General features: G+C 41.2%; 1 protein-coding gene across 1 annotated transcript in view; it reads left to right on the top strand.

Annotated features, from left to right (window-relative positions):
- The window catches only part of ANKRD55 (ankyrin repeat domain 55), an 86131-nt gene that overhangs the window by 53002 nt on the left and 11870 nt on the right, over window positions 1-21259 (top strand). Inside the window, exons 7-9 of the mRNA XM_029941353.1 lie at window positions 3709-3837; window positions 14939-15123; window positions 19218-19385. Of these exons, the coding sequence (XP_029797213.1) occupies window positions 3709-3837; window positions 14939-15123; window positions 19218-19385 (482 nt within the window). The remainder of the gene's footprint in view (window positions 1-3708; window positions 3838-14938; window positions 15124-19217; window positions 19386-21259) is intronic.

The raw sequence follows: 21259 nt of genomic DNA, 5'->3' as shown, positions 1-21259 counted from the left end.
CACCGCTCAGTGCAGATACTAGGCTCTGAGCATAAAGTCAACCCCTTAAATGGGCCACCAGTCACAACTGTGATGCCTGCTGGCTCAACAAAAGCTGGAGGAAAGAGGAGGAGACAGTTGTAAGAAAAAAGTATACTTTCCTAAACAAAGTATGTTGTGTAATACCACGAGCTGCTCTGAAGCTGATTTTGAAAGTTTTGGTTTTCATATTACTAATAAGAGGATTTATTTTTGTTTCTCATTAGCCCAGTTGAAAAAAAAATAGCAACAGAAGAGTTCCCGTGACTTGACTGAATGTTTGCAACCTGTTATATCGTGTAATATAAACGGTGTGTGTGTGTGTGTGTGTGTGTGTGTGTGTGTGTGTAATTGTTATTATTTCAAGAAAGAATTAAATGATTCTAGTCTTGATTTAGGGTCATTCAGATGATCACCAGTATACCCAAATTCTAGGGGTGGGAGGAGAAAATATATAGTTTAATACCTTACCAAAATAAATACTTTCCAGCTGTATATTTAGTAAGAGCCTAGAGGCAATGTCAAATGAAGCAAATAATAATACAGTATGGCAACACTTACTCTAATGAAAACCACCATTCCAGGAAACTAGAAGACCCTGAATTGTGTTAAAATCACAAAGAAAAGAATTTTCAACACTTGTGCTCATTTCCTAAATCAAAGCCTACCAGCATGATGTGTGGAAAGAATGCTATTCTCCAGTGTTAGAGAGACCTGGATTTGAATCTCAGCTATGACATATATCCATGGCCTTGGACAAATTACTTAACCTGTGTTTTGGGTTCCTCACCTGTAAAATGGGCCAAAAAATATTTACCCCTTAGGGTTGTGTATGTATGTAAATATTCAATGGCGTTATATATATATACGTTTCTTGACAGGAAGTATGTATACAGAAAATGGTGGTGCTCCTCCCCACCCTGCCACTTTACCAAAACATGCAGAAGTTGGGCATTTAAGGGTTTTTTCGGTAGGAAGGTGAGGTTGTTTTAAGGAAATAACTCCTGAAGCTTAGCAGTTCTGTTTAGGAGGTAATGACTAGCAGTGCATGATCACAATTTAATTCATGACCACATTTTCATACTGAGTTCTCATATAACTAAATCATATCTATACATACAGTGATTGCCATCTACCTATTTGGAGGATCAAAAATCCTGCCAGGTTTCAGTTTGAAAAGTTGGCAACAATGACCATATTAGAAACGTTGATTTTTTTCTATAAAGGAGAAGTCATGTTTTGCCTTTTTTAAAATGTATATAATTTTTAAAGGCATAGCTAGATTTTACAAAAACAAAAAGTTCAATCAAGGGCAATTAAGACCTTCATTTTGAACAGTTGCTTACTATTTACTACCTACGATGTTCCTGACACTGTTCTAAGCTCCAGGGATAAGTGGATAAGGGCCTACCCTCATGAAATTTACACTCCATTGACTTCAAATTTTCTTTGATGTCTTTAATGCTGGATACTGATAGCCCTTCACGATAAACCGATGACTCTGAAGCAAATGGGAATCAGCACTGGGAAAGGGAAACCCATGCATAATAAAAATAATCTGATTCCCTTGAGTCCAGATTTTATAATGAAGAGAACTTTTTTGAAATGCCTCTAGTTGTTCTGAATCCCAAGCAAATACTCAGCTGTCAGAATAAGAACAAGAAGTTCTTCGGCTTTAGTATCACCCTTCTTTTCCATTTAGAACCAATTTCTTGAATTATCCTCAAGAATATACCTGGAGGCTCACTTGTATGTCACCTATAACTTGAAAGCAGACTGTAATATAATGATTTAGAATTTTCAAACTGCTCAAAGGGATTAGTGTTTTAATGCCAGCACCCCACAAAGCTCAAACCCTAGATTCAGTTCTGTGCTCACAGAACTTGGGAAGTTCACAGACTTGAGAACTTCTCCAGAACTCAGCTTCCTCTTCTGTAAAATGAGAAGAATGGTGGTACCTTTCGTAATTGGTCAACTGCTATAGCAATTAACTCAAAGAACTCAGTAGTCTAACACAGTAAAAGCTTACTTCTTTTTTGTTTTTAAGTCTATTTCTTTATTTTGAGAAGGAGAGAGAGAATGCATGGGCAGGGGCAGAGAGAGAGGGGGACAGAGGATACGAAGCATTCTCTGTGCTGACAGCAGACAGCCCCACATGGGGCTCATGTAAGAGATCATGACCTGAGCTGAAGTTGGGCGCTTAACCAACTGAGCCACTCAGTTGCCACAAAAGCTTATTTCTTTAGAATCATAGTCCAATACTGGTCAACAAGGTAGGCTTATTCCCCCTCATCAGTAAGGGTCCTGGGCTTCATAATTAACATGGTTCTAACATCTTCTCCAGTCTTATTCTCTGCATTCATTTGTTGGATGAGGAAGGAGAGAAGGTATGGAAGACCATATGGGTTTTGTTTTCTATGCAGGCCTGGTAGGTGTCCACCCCTTCTGTCCACATTGCAATGATCAGGACTCAGTCTGATGGCCATGTCTATCTGCTGGGAGGCTGTGGTATGTACTCAGTGTGCCCCTCAGGGAGAGGAAAGTTTGGTGAACATACAGCAGACTTCACCATAGTACTTAGTTCAGAATGTTGTTAATTAAGTAAAATAATATACATAAGAACTCACAAAAGTCTTTGGATCAATAAACATTAGACTCTATCTTTAGGTTATCTTAAGAAATGACTATAAAAAGAACTTTAAAGTTGCCCATACTCCTTACCTCCTTTACCAGGCATCTTAATCTAGCATCATTTTAGATATATTTTGTGTAATTGAAAGGTGTGGGGAAGGTGAACAGGCCATCTTTTCACAGTATACTCCCAAACAATAGTGGTTCCTCTTGGTTACCATTTCCCAGCATAAGCTCATTTTTTATTAAATGAAGCCCAAAGTATGTGACCTTAAACTCTAAAAGAAACTGGGATTCACCAGATGGACTCATCTAAACTACCACAGAGTGGTTTCTTCTGAACAATGTAGATCAGATCATGTCAACATAAGTTTAAAACCCTTCACTGTCTTTCCAATGGCTTAAGAATAAACTCTGAACGCTTTATTCAGAGTGGGTGTCCCCATTCCACATTCCCAGGATCAGCCTTGCCTCCCTCTCCAGACTCAGCTCACATGGCTCTCTCTCCCACTCCATTTCTTTTTTTATTCAACAGCTATTTATCTAGTCTCTGTTGTAGCCACTGGGGATACTGCAGTAAAATCCCTCGTGGTGGGATATGGCAGGTTAGTGTGACCCCAGTTACAAGCGGTTGCCTCTGCGGCTTGGCACTTGCTGTTCGGCTCCCGCAGCCTGGCTCATAGAGGCTCCCGTAGAATAGTCACTAACTCCACAGTTACTCTCTCACAGCATCCCACCTGCAGGCTTTACAGCATTGCACAATCTGGAAAAGCCTTTTGCTCATTTATATTTGTTGTCTGTCTTCCTCTACCACACTGCAGTTCCCGTGAGGGCAAGGATCTTCTTTGTCGAATTCACTACAGTATTTTCAACACTTATTTCCCTGGCACAAAACAGAAACTCAGTAAATATCTGTTAATTGAAAGGCTTAAGGAATAAACTGATAGGCAGCAACCAGCTTATGTGGCAATGGTCCTTGGGCCTGGGGAGAAAGTGTGAGTTCCATTTCCCTTCCTGACAGGCTCTGCTCACCTCTCCCCTTTCTGACTGGTTTTGTAGGGAATGACACCACTTCACTGGGCAGCTTTCCACAACCGGCCTCAACATACCCAAGTGCTGCTGAAGAAGGGAGCAGACCCCACTCTTGTGGATAAAGACTTTAAAACAGCTCTACACTGGGCAGTCCAGGTGAGAAATTGGCCAGCAAACTTGTCTTAAGTTTAGATGGTATAAAGCAATGTTAACAGTTCTCTGAGTATGTTGTAACTGAGAGATGGAATTAACAAAAGGTGCAGCCGCTGCAGTGATATGGAGGTTGTTTGTGTGCTAGAGCAAGTAAGATTCTCTGCCCTCCTCCTGTCCCTTCATATCCAGAGGGGCAACAGCAAACCTGTCTATTTGGAAGATGTGAGCGCATTAGTTGTGGAGAAGAAACGCTGCCAAGATACAGAGGAGGAAGAGAGCCTGCTTTGGATGTTTTACACACACACACACACACACACACGTGCACGTGCGCACATGTGCACATACAAACATACACATTTAAAAGACACATAACATCTCCCTCACTTGCTCTCTTGCTCTCTCCATCCACATGCTTCCTTAGTAGCTGACAGCATACCAGGAAAAACCTTCAAAGGTTTATTAGGAAAATCTCTTCGAAGTCTTTGGACCAAACTCTCTTCTTCCTTCCAAATCACCCAAAGCAGAGTTATTCCAGATGAACCTGAATTCTATGCTGAGCAATGAAAATCATGTCTCATAATGCTATGCCGTGATCATAAAAGGGAGTCTTTAGTGACCAAAGAAATCAAAATAGGCCCAAGAAATCTATAGCCCAATGAGGGGGAAAGTGAGAATAAAGTGAAAGAATGATCATAACTAACATTTATTGACGTGCTTTCTATTTGCAAGAGGAATGATTAACTAAGAGTCTTCTCCTCCATCCTTTAGAGGAGAGCGGTATTATGCATCATTTCAACAAACTTGCTAGCCTTTTCTGTCTTATGATACCCAAGCATAGACACCTCCACTGTTTATCTTCATCAGCTCAGTAAGGCACCCTTGCCATATTGCTGCCAGGATCCTTGTAAGAGGGGTTTCTGCCTGCCTTGATGGTGGTTTCATTCGGTTGTTTCACGTGCCAAGCATACCAGAGATGGGCACCTGGCACTTTCAGGCCGGAAGGAAGAGGCAAACAGAAGTGATTTGGAAACTGCTCTGGTTTTGTCCCTCCAACTCTGCATCAGTTACTGTACCAGGACCAACCCTGAGCAAAACTGTGAATTGAACAAAACTTATTTTGTCATCCCCACCTGCCCATAGCATCCTCCTACACACTTTCAGTACCTAATCTCCCACCCTGCCCCCTGAGGGGCTATCCTCTGGCTGGGCAACCATGTGTGCTGGTGCTCAGCTGATGTGAGAGTGACAGCCAAATCAGCATTTCCTGTATTCACCCTCATCACCCTTGCATTTTAATCCATCAGATTTCTGATAGGGCTCACTCTCTGCTCCCTCTTCCTCCACCCCACCCCCAATTAGAGCTGGGGCTCTAGTCCTGCACATGCAATGGAATCATCAGCAGTGCTTGGAAAATGATTGGTACCCAGACCCCACTTCACACCTTCTAATTTGGACTCTCCAGGGGTGGGAACCCTTGCTCTTACCCTCAAAGAGGCAGTTTGGCAAAATAAAGTCAGAAAATATGTTTGTATTGATGGATGTGGTTTTGATCTGAGAAAAATCACCAATACCTTCTTGGTTTAACTATCAGTGTATTTTTGGGGTATGAATGAGATTGCGCATATGACACCGCTATGTAATGTGCTAGGTAATTAGAATAGATAACCATTTTTATTATGGTTCCTGATTTCTTCCTGACAACAGCTTAGTTATCATACCCAAATCATCATATTCTACTAGATGATAAGCTTTTAACCTGCTACATTGATTTCAGGCCTGTCTGCCCGGTAAAATCATCTGAAGAGAATTTAAGCAATATTGGATACGGAAGCCCCACATCCTTAGATTTTTGTGTCCGTGGTTCCGGAGTAGAGCCCAGGCATCCATATTTTTTTTTTAAAGCTTTCCTTCATCGCAGGAGACTCAAATATGCACCTAGGGTTGAAAACTGATGAGGGAGCATAAGGCACACTGATGCCTCACAAACCACCTCCCACCTCACCCACCCCCCAGGTGGGGTATGTGTGAAGTTCCTCAAGCACTGCTGGCTGCCCAAGAGCAAAGGAAAGGACTGAGAACAAATAGTTGAACTAATAGAGATCACAGGACCTGAGCCTTCATCAGTTTACAAATATCTTAGTAAATTACTAGAAAAAAAAACAATCTTATCAATAGTCAGGAACTCCCTACTATTAATTATAATGATTTGCTAGAGGGAAAAAACAACCTGAGCTGGACCACAGGTAGGCTTCCAGTATCCCGTGAGTCTTCTTTAGCACTTGGAAATCCCTTTAAGAAACTTCCTCTTGACTTTATCTCCCCCAACTCCATGGCATATAAGCAGTCATTCTTCACAACCCCAGTGCAGCTCCTTCTGCCCATGGGTCCTGTCCCTGTGCTGTAATAAAATCATGTTTTTGCACCAAAGACATCTCAAGAATTCTTTCTTGGCCATCAGCTCCAGACCCCCATCTCTCCCAAACCCCATCAAAAACACTATGATAAATGAATTCATTAATGGGTACTAAAACTGTATCTACTCCTATCTGAGATATTTGCATTTTTGACCATGATTTTTGTATAAGCATATTGTGTCACTCATTTATTTACTAATTGCCTAATATATATTTCTTGAGCACCTACTATGTATCTGGCATTGGGTGTAAAAAGCTTAACAAGGCAGGTTCCTTCTAACCCCCCTCCAACTGTATGAAATACGCTGTGTGTGAGTGTGGGAGTAGGTTAGCGTACTTTTTCTGAGGAAGGCATCCATGACTTTCTTCACTTCCTCAGTGAGGATCAGTGACTACCCACCAAAAGGTTAAGAATCACAATTGTGGGAGAACTGTGCACCCTCTGTCTGCTTGTGGTTAGCAGTGAAATTCAGAAGTGGTGTGTCCTGGCCTTTACTTGGCAAAGAAGGCTAAGCGTAATTCCAAATGTCAGCTGAAACCACAGTTACACTTGCCTCCTTTAGACTTCGTGTTCATTTATGGTACAGGACCAGCATTGTGCTTCTTTTACAGTTTTTCCACATGAATGAGTCTATTTCCCTTTGTCATTTATTCCTTTCCCTGAACTTGCTGCTCTTCTCTTTGGCCGTATGGACCACATTTAAAGCTATAGCCACTTTGGAATAATAAAGCCTCTGTATTAGACCTAGACAACCAAGGCAGGAAAGAATGGACACATTAAGCTCGTCTGGAGTTGCGCTTCTGCCCCATCTCTCAGGTCCGTTGGTAACTGGTGGTGCCTTCCTGTGGGCCCACTGCCCTCATTCACCTCCTCTGTCTTCCCAGGAGACCTTGCCACTTGGCTCTGTCTGGGTTAACACTGAGCAGAGCCCTGACCCCATCCAATCTCCCTTGATGGCACCTCAGTCCCTTCCCGGCATGTTGTTGCCTATCTGTGAGGAGACATGGGTGTCTCTCCTCCACAAAGCAGAAATTCAGTTCCCAGTCCTTTTCTCACTTTCTTCCCCAGAAAGCCCGGTCACTTCAGCTATCATTCCCGTCAGAAGGTTCTCATCAGTTTCAGTATTTGTATTCCTACTTTCAGCCCTTTTCTTCTCCATTTTGTTCTCACATTGCCACCAAGTGCTCTTTCTACAAATCCCAAAGAAATGTACAAATACAACGGTTATTCCACCAAAACAGTTATGGTCACTATTGGTCCTTGGCTAAAAAAACTTCAGTGAGTTCCATTTCTCATACAGAACAAACTCCCTGCGCTAGCACCTACTGTGGTGAACAACCACTCCCCACCCTCCACCCACTCCCTGACCTCTCTTCTTTAGGCTTTACTCCAATCATACTGAAATATGAGCAATCCCTTTGATACTTTAGAGAGATTCATTCTGTTGCCACCTTAATCACGTTCTTCTCTTGGTGAAACCCTTCTTCTTGGACTCCTAACATCATCCCTTCCACTTGAAGAATTTCTGCATATTCTTTCTTATTCCTGAAGGCCCAACTAAATGCCACCTTCTTTGTTAAGCTCCCTTTCAAAATTGTTCTCTCTAAGTTGTGCAGCTAGTACTTTCTTAAATATCTAGGACTGGTTTCGCAGGCAGTGGGATGCTGATTCTTTCCTTCTGGACTGTGTGCTTAAAGGCAATGTGCCTTATTCAGGTAGATGTCTCTCAAGATCCAGAGCAGATCTTTGTGAATTTTAGGTCCTCCAAGAGGTGTTCACTGAATCCAGTCCAATAAACTCACCCATCTCAAATCAATGAAATTAATGGCTTATTAGGTTCTTTATTTAGAACACCATTTGTTAGCTTAACTGAACCTTGCAGGAGTGTAATAGTCTTAATACCAGGGATGTTTTTCTAATGGTAGGAACTAGGATAGATATGATATAAGATCAGTGAGGGGGGCAAGTATCTACTACCCCTCAAATCTCACCACTAGCTCCCTCCTCTGCTTACTAGAAGATATGTTTATTTGGAATCTTCCTCAGAAGTACTTTTCCTTCAGTGCATTTTTCAAGGGAGAGTAGAAAGAAAAGAATTACAATAATAAAAAACTATTTCATGTTTGTTCATTCAGTATGTGGTTATGTGGTTAAGGAAATTAAACACACACACACTCTCTCTCTAATAGCTCTTTAATATAACCTTTAACCCTCTAGTGCTTGAGACTGGTTTGGTTCAGTTGGTCAATATGGAATTCTCCTTCCTGTAGTGAAGACCTGTGGTCAACCTTCTGGATTATATCAAAGTCTTATAAATATACTTTTACTCTAAATATATTCAGAATAACAATGGATAAGTGTCATATACCAGTGACCACCATAACGTGGAAGAATCTTAGAGCTGCAAGGGACCACAGCAAATCATGTAGTGCCACTATGCAGTTCACAGGTAAAGAAACTAGTGCACAAGGAGGTTGTCATTTGACCAAATACACCCAGCACCCACATAGGCATCCAGGCCATATGACTCCCAGGAGGACTTACAAAACCACTAAGCCCAAAGTAAACAAAGAAAAAAATGCAAAATCCATCTCTCTAGGCGCAAAGGCCAACCTGCTTAGGAAACTGTAGTCTTGAAGGGCAACCTAAGTTTAAGTGGCCGTGTGTCAGCTCCCCGGTGCTTAGTTACAGAGAGGAAGGGATGCAGCAAAAGGAGAAGATGACAAGGACTCATCTAGGAGTAAACACAAGTAAAAAAAGAAGTGAAAAAAGTAAAAGGAGGAAGATAATGAGGAAAAGAGAGAGAAGCTAAAAAGGATGAGTATTCTGTTTGGCTTTGGTTGTAGTTTGTAAGGCTTGTTTTACTCATTTATTTATTTTTTGCTCAGTAAATATTTATTGAGTATTACTCTCTGCTAGGCTTCATTTCAGCAGAAAGATTCCCAGTCATAACATTTCACAGGGACAGGGTAGAGATATCCTGGAGACCTTCATCTTGTTGGACAACCACAAGTGGGATTTAACCCCTTTCTCCACATTAACAGAGCAATAAAGAGTTTTGTTTTTTGTTTATTTCTTAATTTCCTATTCTATAGTAGTTTGTTTTCCTATAGTTTTGTTTTGTTTTTTGATTGATTGTTTTCCAAAGTAACAGAAACCCTATGAAATAAAGAGCTGAGGGTCACCATGCCTCATGCCCCATCCCTCCAATTTCTGTGTTGTGCTAGCTCTCCAGGGGAGTCAGCCCCAGGCTTTGGGGTATAGTGGCCTCTGGAGTCAGGCCAAACAGATAAAGCCTGTGTCCAAAGGGGCTAACCACGAAGATAGTTCAGACTTTGAGCTAGGCTAGTAGGCAACTTTTTTATCTAGTTAGCCCTAAACCCTCAGCTCTCAAATGTTCACCTCATGTAGATAAGTAGATCTTTCCTTGGAGCTTCATTCCCAGCCCGAAGCATCTGGCTCTAGCTTAACTGATGGGTTAATTCTTCTCACCTTTAAAAGGGCTGTGTTATCTACAACCCTAGCCTCCCATTTATCCACTTCCAAAAGAAGAAAGGAGGTTGGAGTGCCGTCCAAGATGAAGCCACCACAGAACTAATTCCCTAGACATTGTTAACAAATAACCAACTAGTCCTAAATATCCCACTAATACTCTTTGGAAGGTCACCTAGAATAAAAAGAATCTATAATCAGAGTATTATAATGTCTTTTTTAGCAATCTTCCTATTGCAAAATTCTTTTTATAATGTTTAATTTTGAGAGAGAGAGAGAAAGAGAGCATGAGTAAGGGAGGTACAGAGAGAGAAAGGTGAGACTCAGAATCTGAAGCAGGTTCTTGGCTCTAAGCTGTCAGCACAGAGCCTGACTCAGGGCTTGAACCCACAAACCATGAGATCATGATGTGAGCCAAAGTCGGAAGCCTAAATGACTGAGCCACCCAGCCCCTGCCTGTAGCAAAATTATTATACACTAACTTAACTTCCTTTGTGGCAAGGTATTTAAGGGTGTTTAAGGATTCAGCTCAATTGTGACACTATCTCTCTGGAGATAGCATCAGACTTCACGGGTTAAGCGTTCAGTCCCACAAGGCTGCCCGTCACTTCCCACTTCAGGTGCCAGTCTCAAGCCCTAGGCTGCTACCTATGATTCTGAGTTACCAGCTACAGATTGGAAGTTTCACTGGCGTCCTGCTTAGATTTGATTAACTTGCTTAAGCAGCTCACAGAACTCAAGGAAACACTAACATTTACCATTTTATTAAAGGATATGATAAAGCATAGGAATTGATAGCCAGTTGAAGAGATACATAGGATGAGGTCCCAAAGAAAGGAACTTCTGTCCTCATGGACCTTGGGCCTGACCCTGTAGCACATGGAAGGCTTTTTGTTCCCCAAGTGTGGAAGCTATCTGAAAAAGAAACTAAAAAATTTCCCTCTTGGGTTTTTATGGAGGTTTTATTACATTGTCATGATTAACTAAGTCACGGGTCATCGACTGATTGAATGTCTCGCCCCTCTCCCCTCTCTGGAGGTTTTAGGGTGGGGATACTGATAGTTCCAACCCTCTAATCGCATAGCTGGTGCTTCTGGCAACCAGCCCCACCCTTGGGTGGGGTACAAAAGTCACCTTCATTAATAACAGGACACCCATTTCACCTTTATAGTTCTGAAACATTTTTAGGAATCTGAGAAATATATTTTGCTCATCTGAATGACTATATATGCATTTCTTATAAATCATTATATTACACAAAATCTCTTATGAAACCTCCCTCATGAGGTGTAAAGTGAAAATGACTAGCGCTCACTAGTTCCCAGCAGTTTTCAGAGTATGGTAACTGTATGGATTTTCCATGGACAGAAAGAAAACAAATAAAACAGAAAACAAATAGAAACAAATCCACAATCCGTATCTGCCCCTCAGTGCAGAATTCCAGAGCTCTATAAGAATAGGATCTGTATAGTATTGTTACTTCCATTGTTTAATGACATTTCTCCCAAATGGAATCCCACTCTCCACTCTTCCTGAGGGCTCTTCTAAGCACCACCCCATTCTTTCTATCCTGGTGCTTCTTGGTCACTGTGACCCTTTCTGGCCTCCCAGGCCTGAAGCCTACCTTTGGCCGACATGGCCAGCTTGCCAAGAAGGAAATGCTGTTACCAGGAAACCACTGAGCGGGAGCCTCAACTCAAAGACTAGTGCTCTCTTGGGCCTCTCAAATTCCTGTGAGGGTGCACCATGGCAACCCTCTGAGCAGAGGCTTTTAAATCACCTCATGTTTCACTCTGTAAAAGGTCTCATTGGGCCAGGCACACATCACTGCTACTGACGTTGCAGTCTAAACAGGCGTTTTTACTTTTGTTTCCCCAGTATGAACATGCAGGATCAAATAAACAAACCGTTCCTTTTCTCAGGGACAGAGTGGTGTGGTGGTGAAGTGCAAGGGCTCTGCAGACAGGCTGTCCATCCTGGCCATGTCCCTTCTTGTCTGTCACCCTGGGCAAGTTGCTTGATCCCCGTGCGCCTGCATATTCTGCTCTACAACATGGGGATCAGAGGAGTACCTGCCTCACAGAGTTCTTATCAGGATTAAACGAGCTGGCATGTGACAATGCTTAGAACAGTGCCGGACACACAATGTCTACTCAGTAAAGTACCTTCTCAAAGAAAAGGAAATATAGTGACAGTGTTGTAGAAGTGAGAGCAAGGTATAGAGGGAAAGGAGTTGCCTGGAAAATTCAGGATAGAAGACATTTTGGAGGAAAAGGATAAGAGGTTAGAGTCCTCATCTAGAGAAGCTGTGTGACATGTCAGTCCTCAGCAACACTGCTGACTGGGCCCGGCTGGTCGGGGTCCAGAAGAGGCTGGTGCGGAGTCTGGGGAAGCAGCCCGGGTTCCAGTGTCACTTCCAAAAATGGCTGCTCTGAGGATCAGGCGAGGAGGGAGGAAGACACTGGGTGAAGAGATGGGTTTTGTGTTTTCTATCTGTGCTTGACTCTACCCCTTTCACACAAAGAGAGAACTGTGACAGGGCACTTTCCCCTTTGAATCACCTTGGCAACCTGAATTCTTTTGCTGTTCCAGGAAATTATAAACAAAATAAACACATTGAACTGACACTGTTTGCTTCTGTTTTCCTTCTCAAATGGTATTTTTTCAAAAGGTGTACATGTTGGGGATGAGGTGCTCTTGATTGTTTTAAATGTATTTTAAATTCCTTCAAAATATGTTTAGGTAACATCAGATGAAAGAATCTTAGGTCAATAAAGCAGGCACAAAAGCTTGGATGTATTCAATGTGCCAACTTCTGGTAACCACGCATGCCATAGAACTTCACCAATTGATCCAAATAACGTAAAAGTTGTTGTTACACAGGAACGATGGAGGGAGCAAGAAGATGTAAGAGGGAAGATGAGAGGAAGAGAAGGAAGAAACTTGTGGGTAGGGACCACTTTATGGGCGTGTGACCAGTACAGCCCAAGCAGGACCCGTGCTCAAAAGGGAGCCCTGTGCTTGGGGTATAATGCTCTGTGGTCACCATCTGAAAATTCTCATCAATTTTATCTTTGAATTTTTGTCTGGTAAGTGAAGTCAGATAGGACACTGGCGCCATGGCTCACACAGTCCTGCTGCCCCACCTCTCTGCGACAAGCTCTCAGCCTCCTGACAAAGGGTCTGGACACAGACTTGAGGAGGGTCAGGATCAAGCATGTGCTGGGCTGCAGGAGGAAGGCCTGTGAGGGTGTGCTCTAGTAGTAAGACTCTCCAGCCCAAAGGAGCACAACACAAAATAGCAAATAAAAATCACTGTGCCATGTCAAGAAAGACACCAAGAAGAAAGGACTGAACTTCTTCGCTGCCATATAAACAGGTGGCTCCACATTTTCATTTTGCTCTGAGCCCCACAATTATATATCTGACCCTGGTTGCAGCATTTAACACCCACTCAGCCCTCCTCCTGTACCTCAAAGTTGAGAACTGTGAGGGCCCCCATCCCTTGTCCTACAAGAGGTTTTAGAACTCGTGTCAGCTGCTGCCCCTCATGCAGTGGAAGCACATTCCAGGGTTAATGGTGTCACAACCATTGTAAGCCAGCAACAAGCTGAGTAATGGGAAATCCCGAGCGTCAAGTGTGTAGAGACAAGGGAGGGAAGGAAAGGAAGAGGAAAGGTGAAGTGAATGAGTTCTGTTCCATGGAAATGTAAAAACTGACTCCAACCCAGGGGTCAAATAAACAGGGTAACACAGTGAGAAGACCAACAGGAAATTTTATGTGGAAAAATGTATCAGGAGGTAGCCATTGAGCAGCATTTGAAGAATATCAAAATAGCAGCTTTTTAAAAATCCAATTCTATTTATTGCCCAGGTCTCTGTCCCTAGCATGTGGTCCAGCTCTGGGCTTCCAGAACTACACCCTTCCCCTCCTATTTCCTTAACCTGCTCTTCATGCCTCCTAGGGACCTCTATTCTACCCATAAGTCCTAGTGCATGGAGTTACAGGGTCTGTCTATGGATTCAATCAGAAAATTAAAATGCTAATGAGTTATTTGGATTGTTTTATAATCTTTCCGGAGATATCAGAAGAATCTAAAAGATAAGACTTTCTATTGTATCATATAAAATGAGAATCTCTTTCATCGGCCAATGAAGATTTATTGTCATCCAAAATTGCAAATCCTCATACAATGTTTTTATTGATTTTTCAGGTCAATGAAAGGTATTCAACACCAGTAATATGCACAGATTTTACTAACCTGTTTGTGCAAGTTGAAGAGATATAGGACACTCTTAAGGAAGAATTGGTAGCTTTTAAGACTGGGACAGGTTACTTAAAAACGTGTAGAAGAGCCTCCTTTCAGAGATAGGATGAAAAGTTTATTTTAGATCTACATAGAGATGGATCCAATTTAGATGGTCGTCTGAAGTTCTTTCTTTCTCAGATTTGTTGATTTCTTACTGATTATGATCCATTTCCTTTCACCAAGGATTAAATTTGATCATTACTGGATCATCTTGGTCATCATTATGACACCAGTGAGTACTCATCATGGTCATTTTGTTAACATGAAAATTCACTCTAGGGTGCCTGGGTGGCTCAGTCTGTTAAGCATCCAACCTCAGCTCAGGTCATGATCTCAGGGTTTGTGGGTTTGAGCCCCTCGTTGGGCTCTGTGCTGACAGTGTGGAGCCTGCTTTAGATTCTCTGCTTCTTTCTCTCTGCCTCTCTCTTTCACTTTCTCTCTCTCTCTCAAAAAATGAATAAATAAATAAACAAACAAACAAACATTAAAAATATTATAATTGCTTAAAAATTTTTTCACTCTTCTGGTTTCTCAGGGGTCAACCTCTGCTGTAGTTGGGGAAAAAAATAAATACATTTGATGAATTAGTTATTTTCTAGGTAGCCCCCCAGAATGTCAATCACGCTTTTATTTAATTTAAGTTCTTCTTAGTTGGCTAATGATGGAAGACAATTTAGCTCATATGGGAAACAAAAATCCTCCCAGTGACAAGAGGCAAGTGGGAATTTGTTGGAGGGTTTGACAAAATGTGTTTACTTCCATTTTTAGTTTTCCCTTTCTCTCTTTTTCTTTGTTGCATTTTTAAATTTGTATTTTATCTTAATATAGATAAACTGGGAAGAGCACTGGATGATACATAATGAGCTTCCTTTGACTCTCTCCTCCAGAGCGGAAATAGAATTTTGTGTTCCATCATCCTGAGCCACCACCAGGGCCCGTCCATAATCAACTACGACGACGAGAGTGGGAAGACGTGCGTGCACATCGCCGCAGCAGCGGGCTTCAGTGACATTATTAACGAACTGGCGAGAGTGCCTGAGTGCAACCTCCAGGCTCTGGATGTGGACGACAGGTATTTGTGGCAACTCAGAGTGCTGAGAACTAACAGTTGTCTTCGAATGTTAATCTTAAAGAACATGGTTAAGGGGCTATCCTATATGACTATATCCTTGACTGCCAGTAATATTCACACATGTGCTTCTGACAATAAAAATTGCTCTATATTAGTCAGGGCAGGAAAAATCATTGTTATGGAGAGAAATGCTGTGACTGTACAGTATTGTCAGATTTTCCACTTTTTGCTGAATGTTCTCAGAAGGCTTTCTGTATGTCAGCTTCCTGCTATATATGCACTTTTATTCTTAACAGTAAGTCTTATTTTTTTTCATTTCTGGATTATGTCATAAAGTCTAAAAGTTCTTTTTATCCAGACAAGAGCATAGAAAAAGTGTTGTATTCAGAGCTAAATGTGACTTTTTCAGGTTTTTCTTTTTTTCCCCAACCATTCAGAATACATTGGCAAAGAAAAGGAAGCACGATCCAGAAAAGGAAAGAGACTTATCCCAGAGGTAGTTAGCAATGAAAAGAAGACTTGTACCCTTCTCTTCCAAACATGGAACTTTTCATCCATAACCAACGATTAGAGGTTTTCAATTACACTGCTTATCTAATCTTTGTTTTGGTTAGGCATTGATTCAGTGGAAATACAAGAATAACATAACAACAAACAAGATTATTGAAAATAAGTTAAAGTCTTACACACTGTGTATGGGTGTTTTGGCCTCTTCTGTTGAAGTGCAAAATTAGCCACCTATTTATCCTGATTTCAGATAAACCCCAAGAAGCACCTCCTACTTCCTGATACCTGAAATTCTGATAACACATGGGGAAAATTCTTGAGTTGCACATGAGTCTCAGGATTTGGAGATGGTTAACATGATGACTTTAATTAAAATTAAAGTGTAGATCACTGAAAAGAGACCTTTTCCCAAGGGCAGATATTGATCTTGAGCAGGTAAGACCATAGCAAGACTAAAGTTACAGGAAGAGAAAAGGCAAATGAGCCAAAAAAAAAAAAAAAAAAAGAAGGAGAAGGAGAAGAAAGAAGAAGAAGAAGAAGAAGAAGAAGAAGAAGAAGAAGAAGAAGAAGAAGGAGGAGAAAAAGGAGAAGAAGAAGAAAGCAACACATTTAAGAAAGGAGGGCTGGAGAAAAATTTGCCTACTTCAAAATACTTTCAGAACCAGTTCCAAATAGGATATTTTTCATTTTGCATTATCATACACTTAGCAAAGGAAATCCAGTTCCCCAGGCCTCAGGGAAGAAAGTAAAACCAAGGGCAGGTAAAAAGTACAAAAGATGAGATCCTATGTGAATTCAAAGAGAAGTAAAATCTCCAGGAGACTCTATTTCCTGATCCAAAGCTCAACTCACATGTTGCTAAACTGGCCAAATCCTGCCCTCTGTTTTGTTTTATTTTCTGCAACCTGCAGCTGTGTCTCCACACTGAAACTGTGAGCTTGTCTTAGAAGTAGAATTTTTTCAAAAGTTTTCTAGGTGTAAGTCCTTTAACCTTTTGTAGGAATTGTGACTTCCCTATACTTCTTCTCGTAGTAGGGAGAAAGTGTTTGAAGCAAAGGGAAGAAAAATAAGGCAGTGATTTGAAATGAGAGACAGTGGTGCCTCAGTTGGCTGGGCGTCCAACTTTGGCTCAGGTCATGATCTATGGTTCGTGGGTTCGAGCCCTGTGGTGGCCTCTGTGCTGATGACTCTGAGCCTGCTTCTGATTCTGTGTCTACCTCTCGTTCTGCCCCTCCCCTGCTTGTACTCTGTCTCCCTCAAAATGAATAAATACTAAAAAAATTTTTTTAAATTAAAAAATTAGAAAAGAGAGAGAGGGAAAATATGCAGGCACTAGCCCTCCTAGATATTAAAGTACTTTCTAGATATGTAATATTTATTTTTTTAAAGTTTGCTTGTATATTTTGAGAGAGAGAAGAGAGAGAGCAGAGGAAGGGCAGAGAGAGAGGAGAGAGACAGAGAATCCCAAGCAGGTTCTGTGCTGTCAGTGTGGAGCCTATTTTGGGGCCTGATCTCAGGAACTACAAGATTATGACCTCAGCCGAAATCAAGAGTGGGAAGCTTAACCAACTGAGCCACCCAGGTGCCCAGATCTATGATATTTGAAACATGGTATAATTAGCCTAAGATTGATGGCACAGAACACATACCTCAGAAGTAGCTCATGTGGCATAAATGTCTCAAGTTTCATCAACCCATGTTTAATATCCAACCCATTTATCTTCAAGAAAGATAGTCCTTTATCAAGGGCTCCCTACATGCTTCTGGGAATTCTTTAGGGAATGCTTACATGTCCTATAAATCATCCCTTAACTACTGACATCTCAACCAAGGTTGCATGCTCATGCCGATCATTTCCTGCCCTTCAGACACTACCTCATCAACCGCCTCTAATGAATTTCTTCTGAACCATGGGCCCTGTCCCTCCACCTTCACATTTTGATAGTTTCAGCTATCACAGTGTGAAGGTGTGTTTGTGTGCTGTGTTTTCAGGAAATTTGGAGATAAGAAAGGAATTACAGATTAGATAACCTGATATTGGATACTGCATATTGCCCACAAAGGCTCTGTTTCTCTGCAGAATAATTTATGTTTTCTGCCTGTTCTTCTGGACCTCTTTTTCCATGTTGCTGAGCAGAAGAATTAAAACACTCAGTCTTCACAGTTGTTGTGAAGAAATATATCACACTGCTCCAAAGTGAGTTGTCATGTGTCCATGAACCTGATGAGATTGATGCCCAACCCTTTATCTACTGAATTTATTGGCAATGCATCCTCTAAACAGGAAGGCGTAATCTGGCTGGGGCCTCCTCCCTGTCATAATAGATATTGTCTGGAGACCTCTCTCAAGTAGAATGGAATCAGTCTCATCTGCCACATATTCATATAAGCAGGGTGATTGATCATTATATTGAAAAGAAATACGGGCCTCTTAAGTGTTCTCACGTTGCTGGCGTAGTTTGAGGAGGAGGATGCTTGATTGACAGAAAACACAATCCACGCATGGGGATCTTGGCCACGCTGAGGTCAAGGCTACTCTCCCAACTACTGAGACCCGTGCACCTTCATAGAGAGCTCCAACTGAGCCCTTCTCCTTCTAGCCCCTCGGCTGCCTCCACGTGTGAGAGACTGCTTGGCCACCCTCTGCCCAGTGTTCCGGCCACACCACAAAGCCAAGGGGGAAGCTTTCCATCCTTCCTTTCCTGCCTCAGGATTGAGCCTTTCCCAGGGCAATTTAAAAATTATAATATTTTCTTCTAGCCTCTTGCTTTTTATTTTCCTAAGAAAATACTGGTTTTACAATTTAATAGAGGTCTAAATACTGAGGAATATGTATCTACCCTTTGGCTGATGAAGGACTTTCTAAGTATAAAAATCTAAAAGAAACAAAAGTGACGAGATACCTAAATCTGATTATTTTAAAATATTTTGTGGAAAATCACTATAAAAATTATAAGTCAAGTAACAAATTAGAGAAAATGTTTGCAAAAAGATCAATATCTTTAATGTATATGGAGCCTACATAAATTAGTAAGAAAAACTAACAATCTAACAGAAAAAAATGGCCAAGAGGCATTAAGGGTCATTTCAGTGAGAAGACTCAAACGACAAAAAAAATGTGTTTCAAAATTTCAACCTCACTATTAAAGAAACACAAAAGAAAACAACACTGAGGTATTATTTTGCCTACCAAATTGGCAAAGATTTTTAAAGGTGATGATAACACTCAGTTTAGGGAAAGAATAGGGACGCAGCTGGTAGGGGGAGAAATTGAGTCCATGTTCTTGAAAGACAGTTTGCACTATGTATAAAGAGCCTTAAAATTGCCCATAGCCTTTGACTCACAACGTCCTCTTCCAGGACATTGTCAGAAAGGCCAGAGAAGGGTACAGGCCCCAGAATGCATAGAGCTAGAGGACAGTTTCCATCATCCTGAAGCCCATATAATACTTAACTTACCATTTCCACACTGTAAACAACTACACATTTTTCATACCACATCCGGACTTTGAGAAGCTGTCACCAGCTAAGCACCCTGTGCCATTTCTGTGCTCTGACCCTTGTGCCGTTCCCATGTGGTCCTCCAGGACACCGCTGCACTGGGCTGCAGCTGCAGGCAAGGCAGACTGTGTACAGTCACTGCTGGAGCTGGGCATGGACAGCAACCTGCGAGACACCAAGGAGAGCACACCCCTGGCCTACGCCCTGTACTGCGGCCACGCGGCCTGTGTCCGACTCCTCTCCCAGGAGAGCAGGTGAGTGCACCCCAGGGCGGCGGGGGGGGGGGTGCACTCTTGTTTTGTTCTTCTCAAACATTTATAAAATTGAATGAAACTTTTTCACTTGCCGATGCACAAAACCAGCAATAAGTTAATATTGTGCTTGCCATTTGTAATGTATCGTGACATGTTCTCTACTCTGTGGAGCAAAATTATAGTAGTGAACCCAAATCCACCAGCCTAACATCCACTAGACTTTCATTCCTTCTTCCCTTTTTCTCCCTTTCTTCTTCCCTGTATGCCATGTTCTCATCATCTTTTTTCCGTAATCAACAATTCTCAAACTTTTTGTTCTCAGGACCCTTTTCCACTTTAAAAATGGGGAACCCCAAGGAGGTTTTCTTTATAGGAGTTACACCTGTCTGTATTTATGGCATTAGAAACTAAAACTATTTTTTAATAAAATATGTAGTTATTCATTTAAAGCAATAATAACCCCATTACATTTATGTGTTGACATAAATACCATATTTATAGTTAAAAATAACCTTTTCTCCAAAACCAAAAAAAAAAAAGTTGTAATGAGAAGAACAGCAGAGCTCTGCAATGTTTTGCAAATCTCTTGGATATTTTAATAGAAGTATAATGGAATACAGCTATATTCCCACATCTGCTCCTATATTCAATCTGTTGCAGTACATTGTTTTGATTGAAGTGTCCGAAAAAAAATCTGGCTTTGCATAAATACGCAGTTGGAGAAGAGAATATTTCAGTAGCATTTTCAGATAATTGAGGATACTTTTCCTTTGCTATTACACCCAAATTTGACAAATGTTAGTTGCAATGTGGACTATCAGCATATTGATGAACTTTTTATATGCTGTTGTATTAAAATCCATTAGTCTGTCTTGCACTTTAAATGGGTCTTATACCTATACAGGATTTTATAGTATATTGTTTTGCTCATTTGGGAAATATTGGTTTGCTTAGTTAGGAATATTTTCCAAATGACACATTGTATTATACAGTATTAAAAAATCACATTTGTTAATATCACCACTGATCTTATTGGAAGAGACTTTATGCATCAGGAAGCTGTCAAGCATACAATGTGCACACAAGTTTTTCAAAATTCTAAGTTTTGCTTGAAAACTAGACTTTTGTCGTTGGAAGCAATTACTATCAATTGTTTACCTTGAAATAACAGGCTTATTTTATTCATTTTTGAGAAACTTTCAGCAAATACTCAATTGCAAGATTGTTTGTGAGTCATAAAAATGGTGTTCCCTGAGAAAATGTATCTAGGTTAGCTGGCAACTCAATCAATTATACAAGTGTTTTACCTCAAGGCAACCATCATACTTCATTATACAGTTGAACTGCTTATGGGTACTTCCTGTTTGGTCAAAAAAATGTATATTGAGAGGTCAATTTTATTAATGTTAATTTTATTTTTGAGAGAGAGAGAGAGAAAGCATGAGTTGGGGAAGGGACAGAGAGAGAGACACACACACACAGAATCTGAAGCAGGCTCCAGGCTCCAAGCTGTCAGCACAGAGCCCAATGCAGGGCTCCAACTCACAAACCATGAGATCATGACCTGAGCTGAACTCAGCGCTTAGCTGGCTGAGCCACCCAGGCACCCCACAAAGGTCAATATTTAATAAAATTAATAACTTTTACTAGACATTAATAAGTTAAATGGCAATTTTTTCAATGTAAGTCCATTGATGCTACTGTCTTGATTTGTATTATGGACCTCATACTTTGATCCACTATCTCAGTTGTACTTTTGGCATCAAAAGCACCACAGTGAAAAGGGCATATTGATATAATGAATATAGTTTTAGCCTCATAGAACCCCTGAAGACTGTTGGGGACCCACCCACAGGGTTTAGGGACCACACTTT

This window comes from Suricata suricatta, chromosome 6 (genome assembly GCF_006229205.1).
Source record: "Suricata suricatta isolate VVHF042 chromosome 6, meerkat_22Aug2017_6uvM2_HiC, whole genome shotgun sequence".
In the NCBI taxonomy this organism is placed as follows: domain Eukaryota; kingdom Metazoa; phylum Chordata; class Mammalia; order Carnivora; family Herpestidae; genus Suricata; species Suricata suricatta.
The sequence above is the reverse complement of the archived record's forward strand: the minus strand, read 5'-3'. Positions and strand labels throughout refer to the sequence as shown.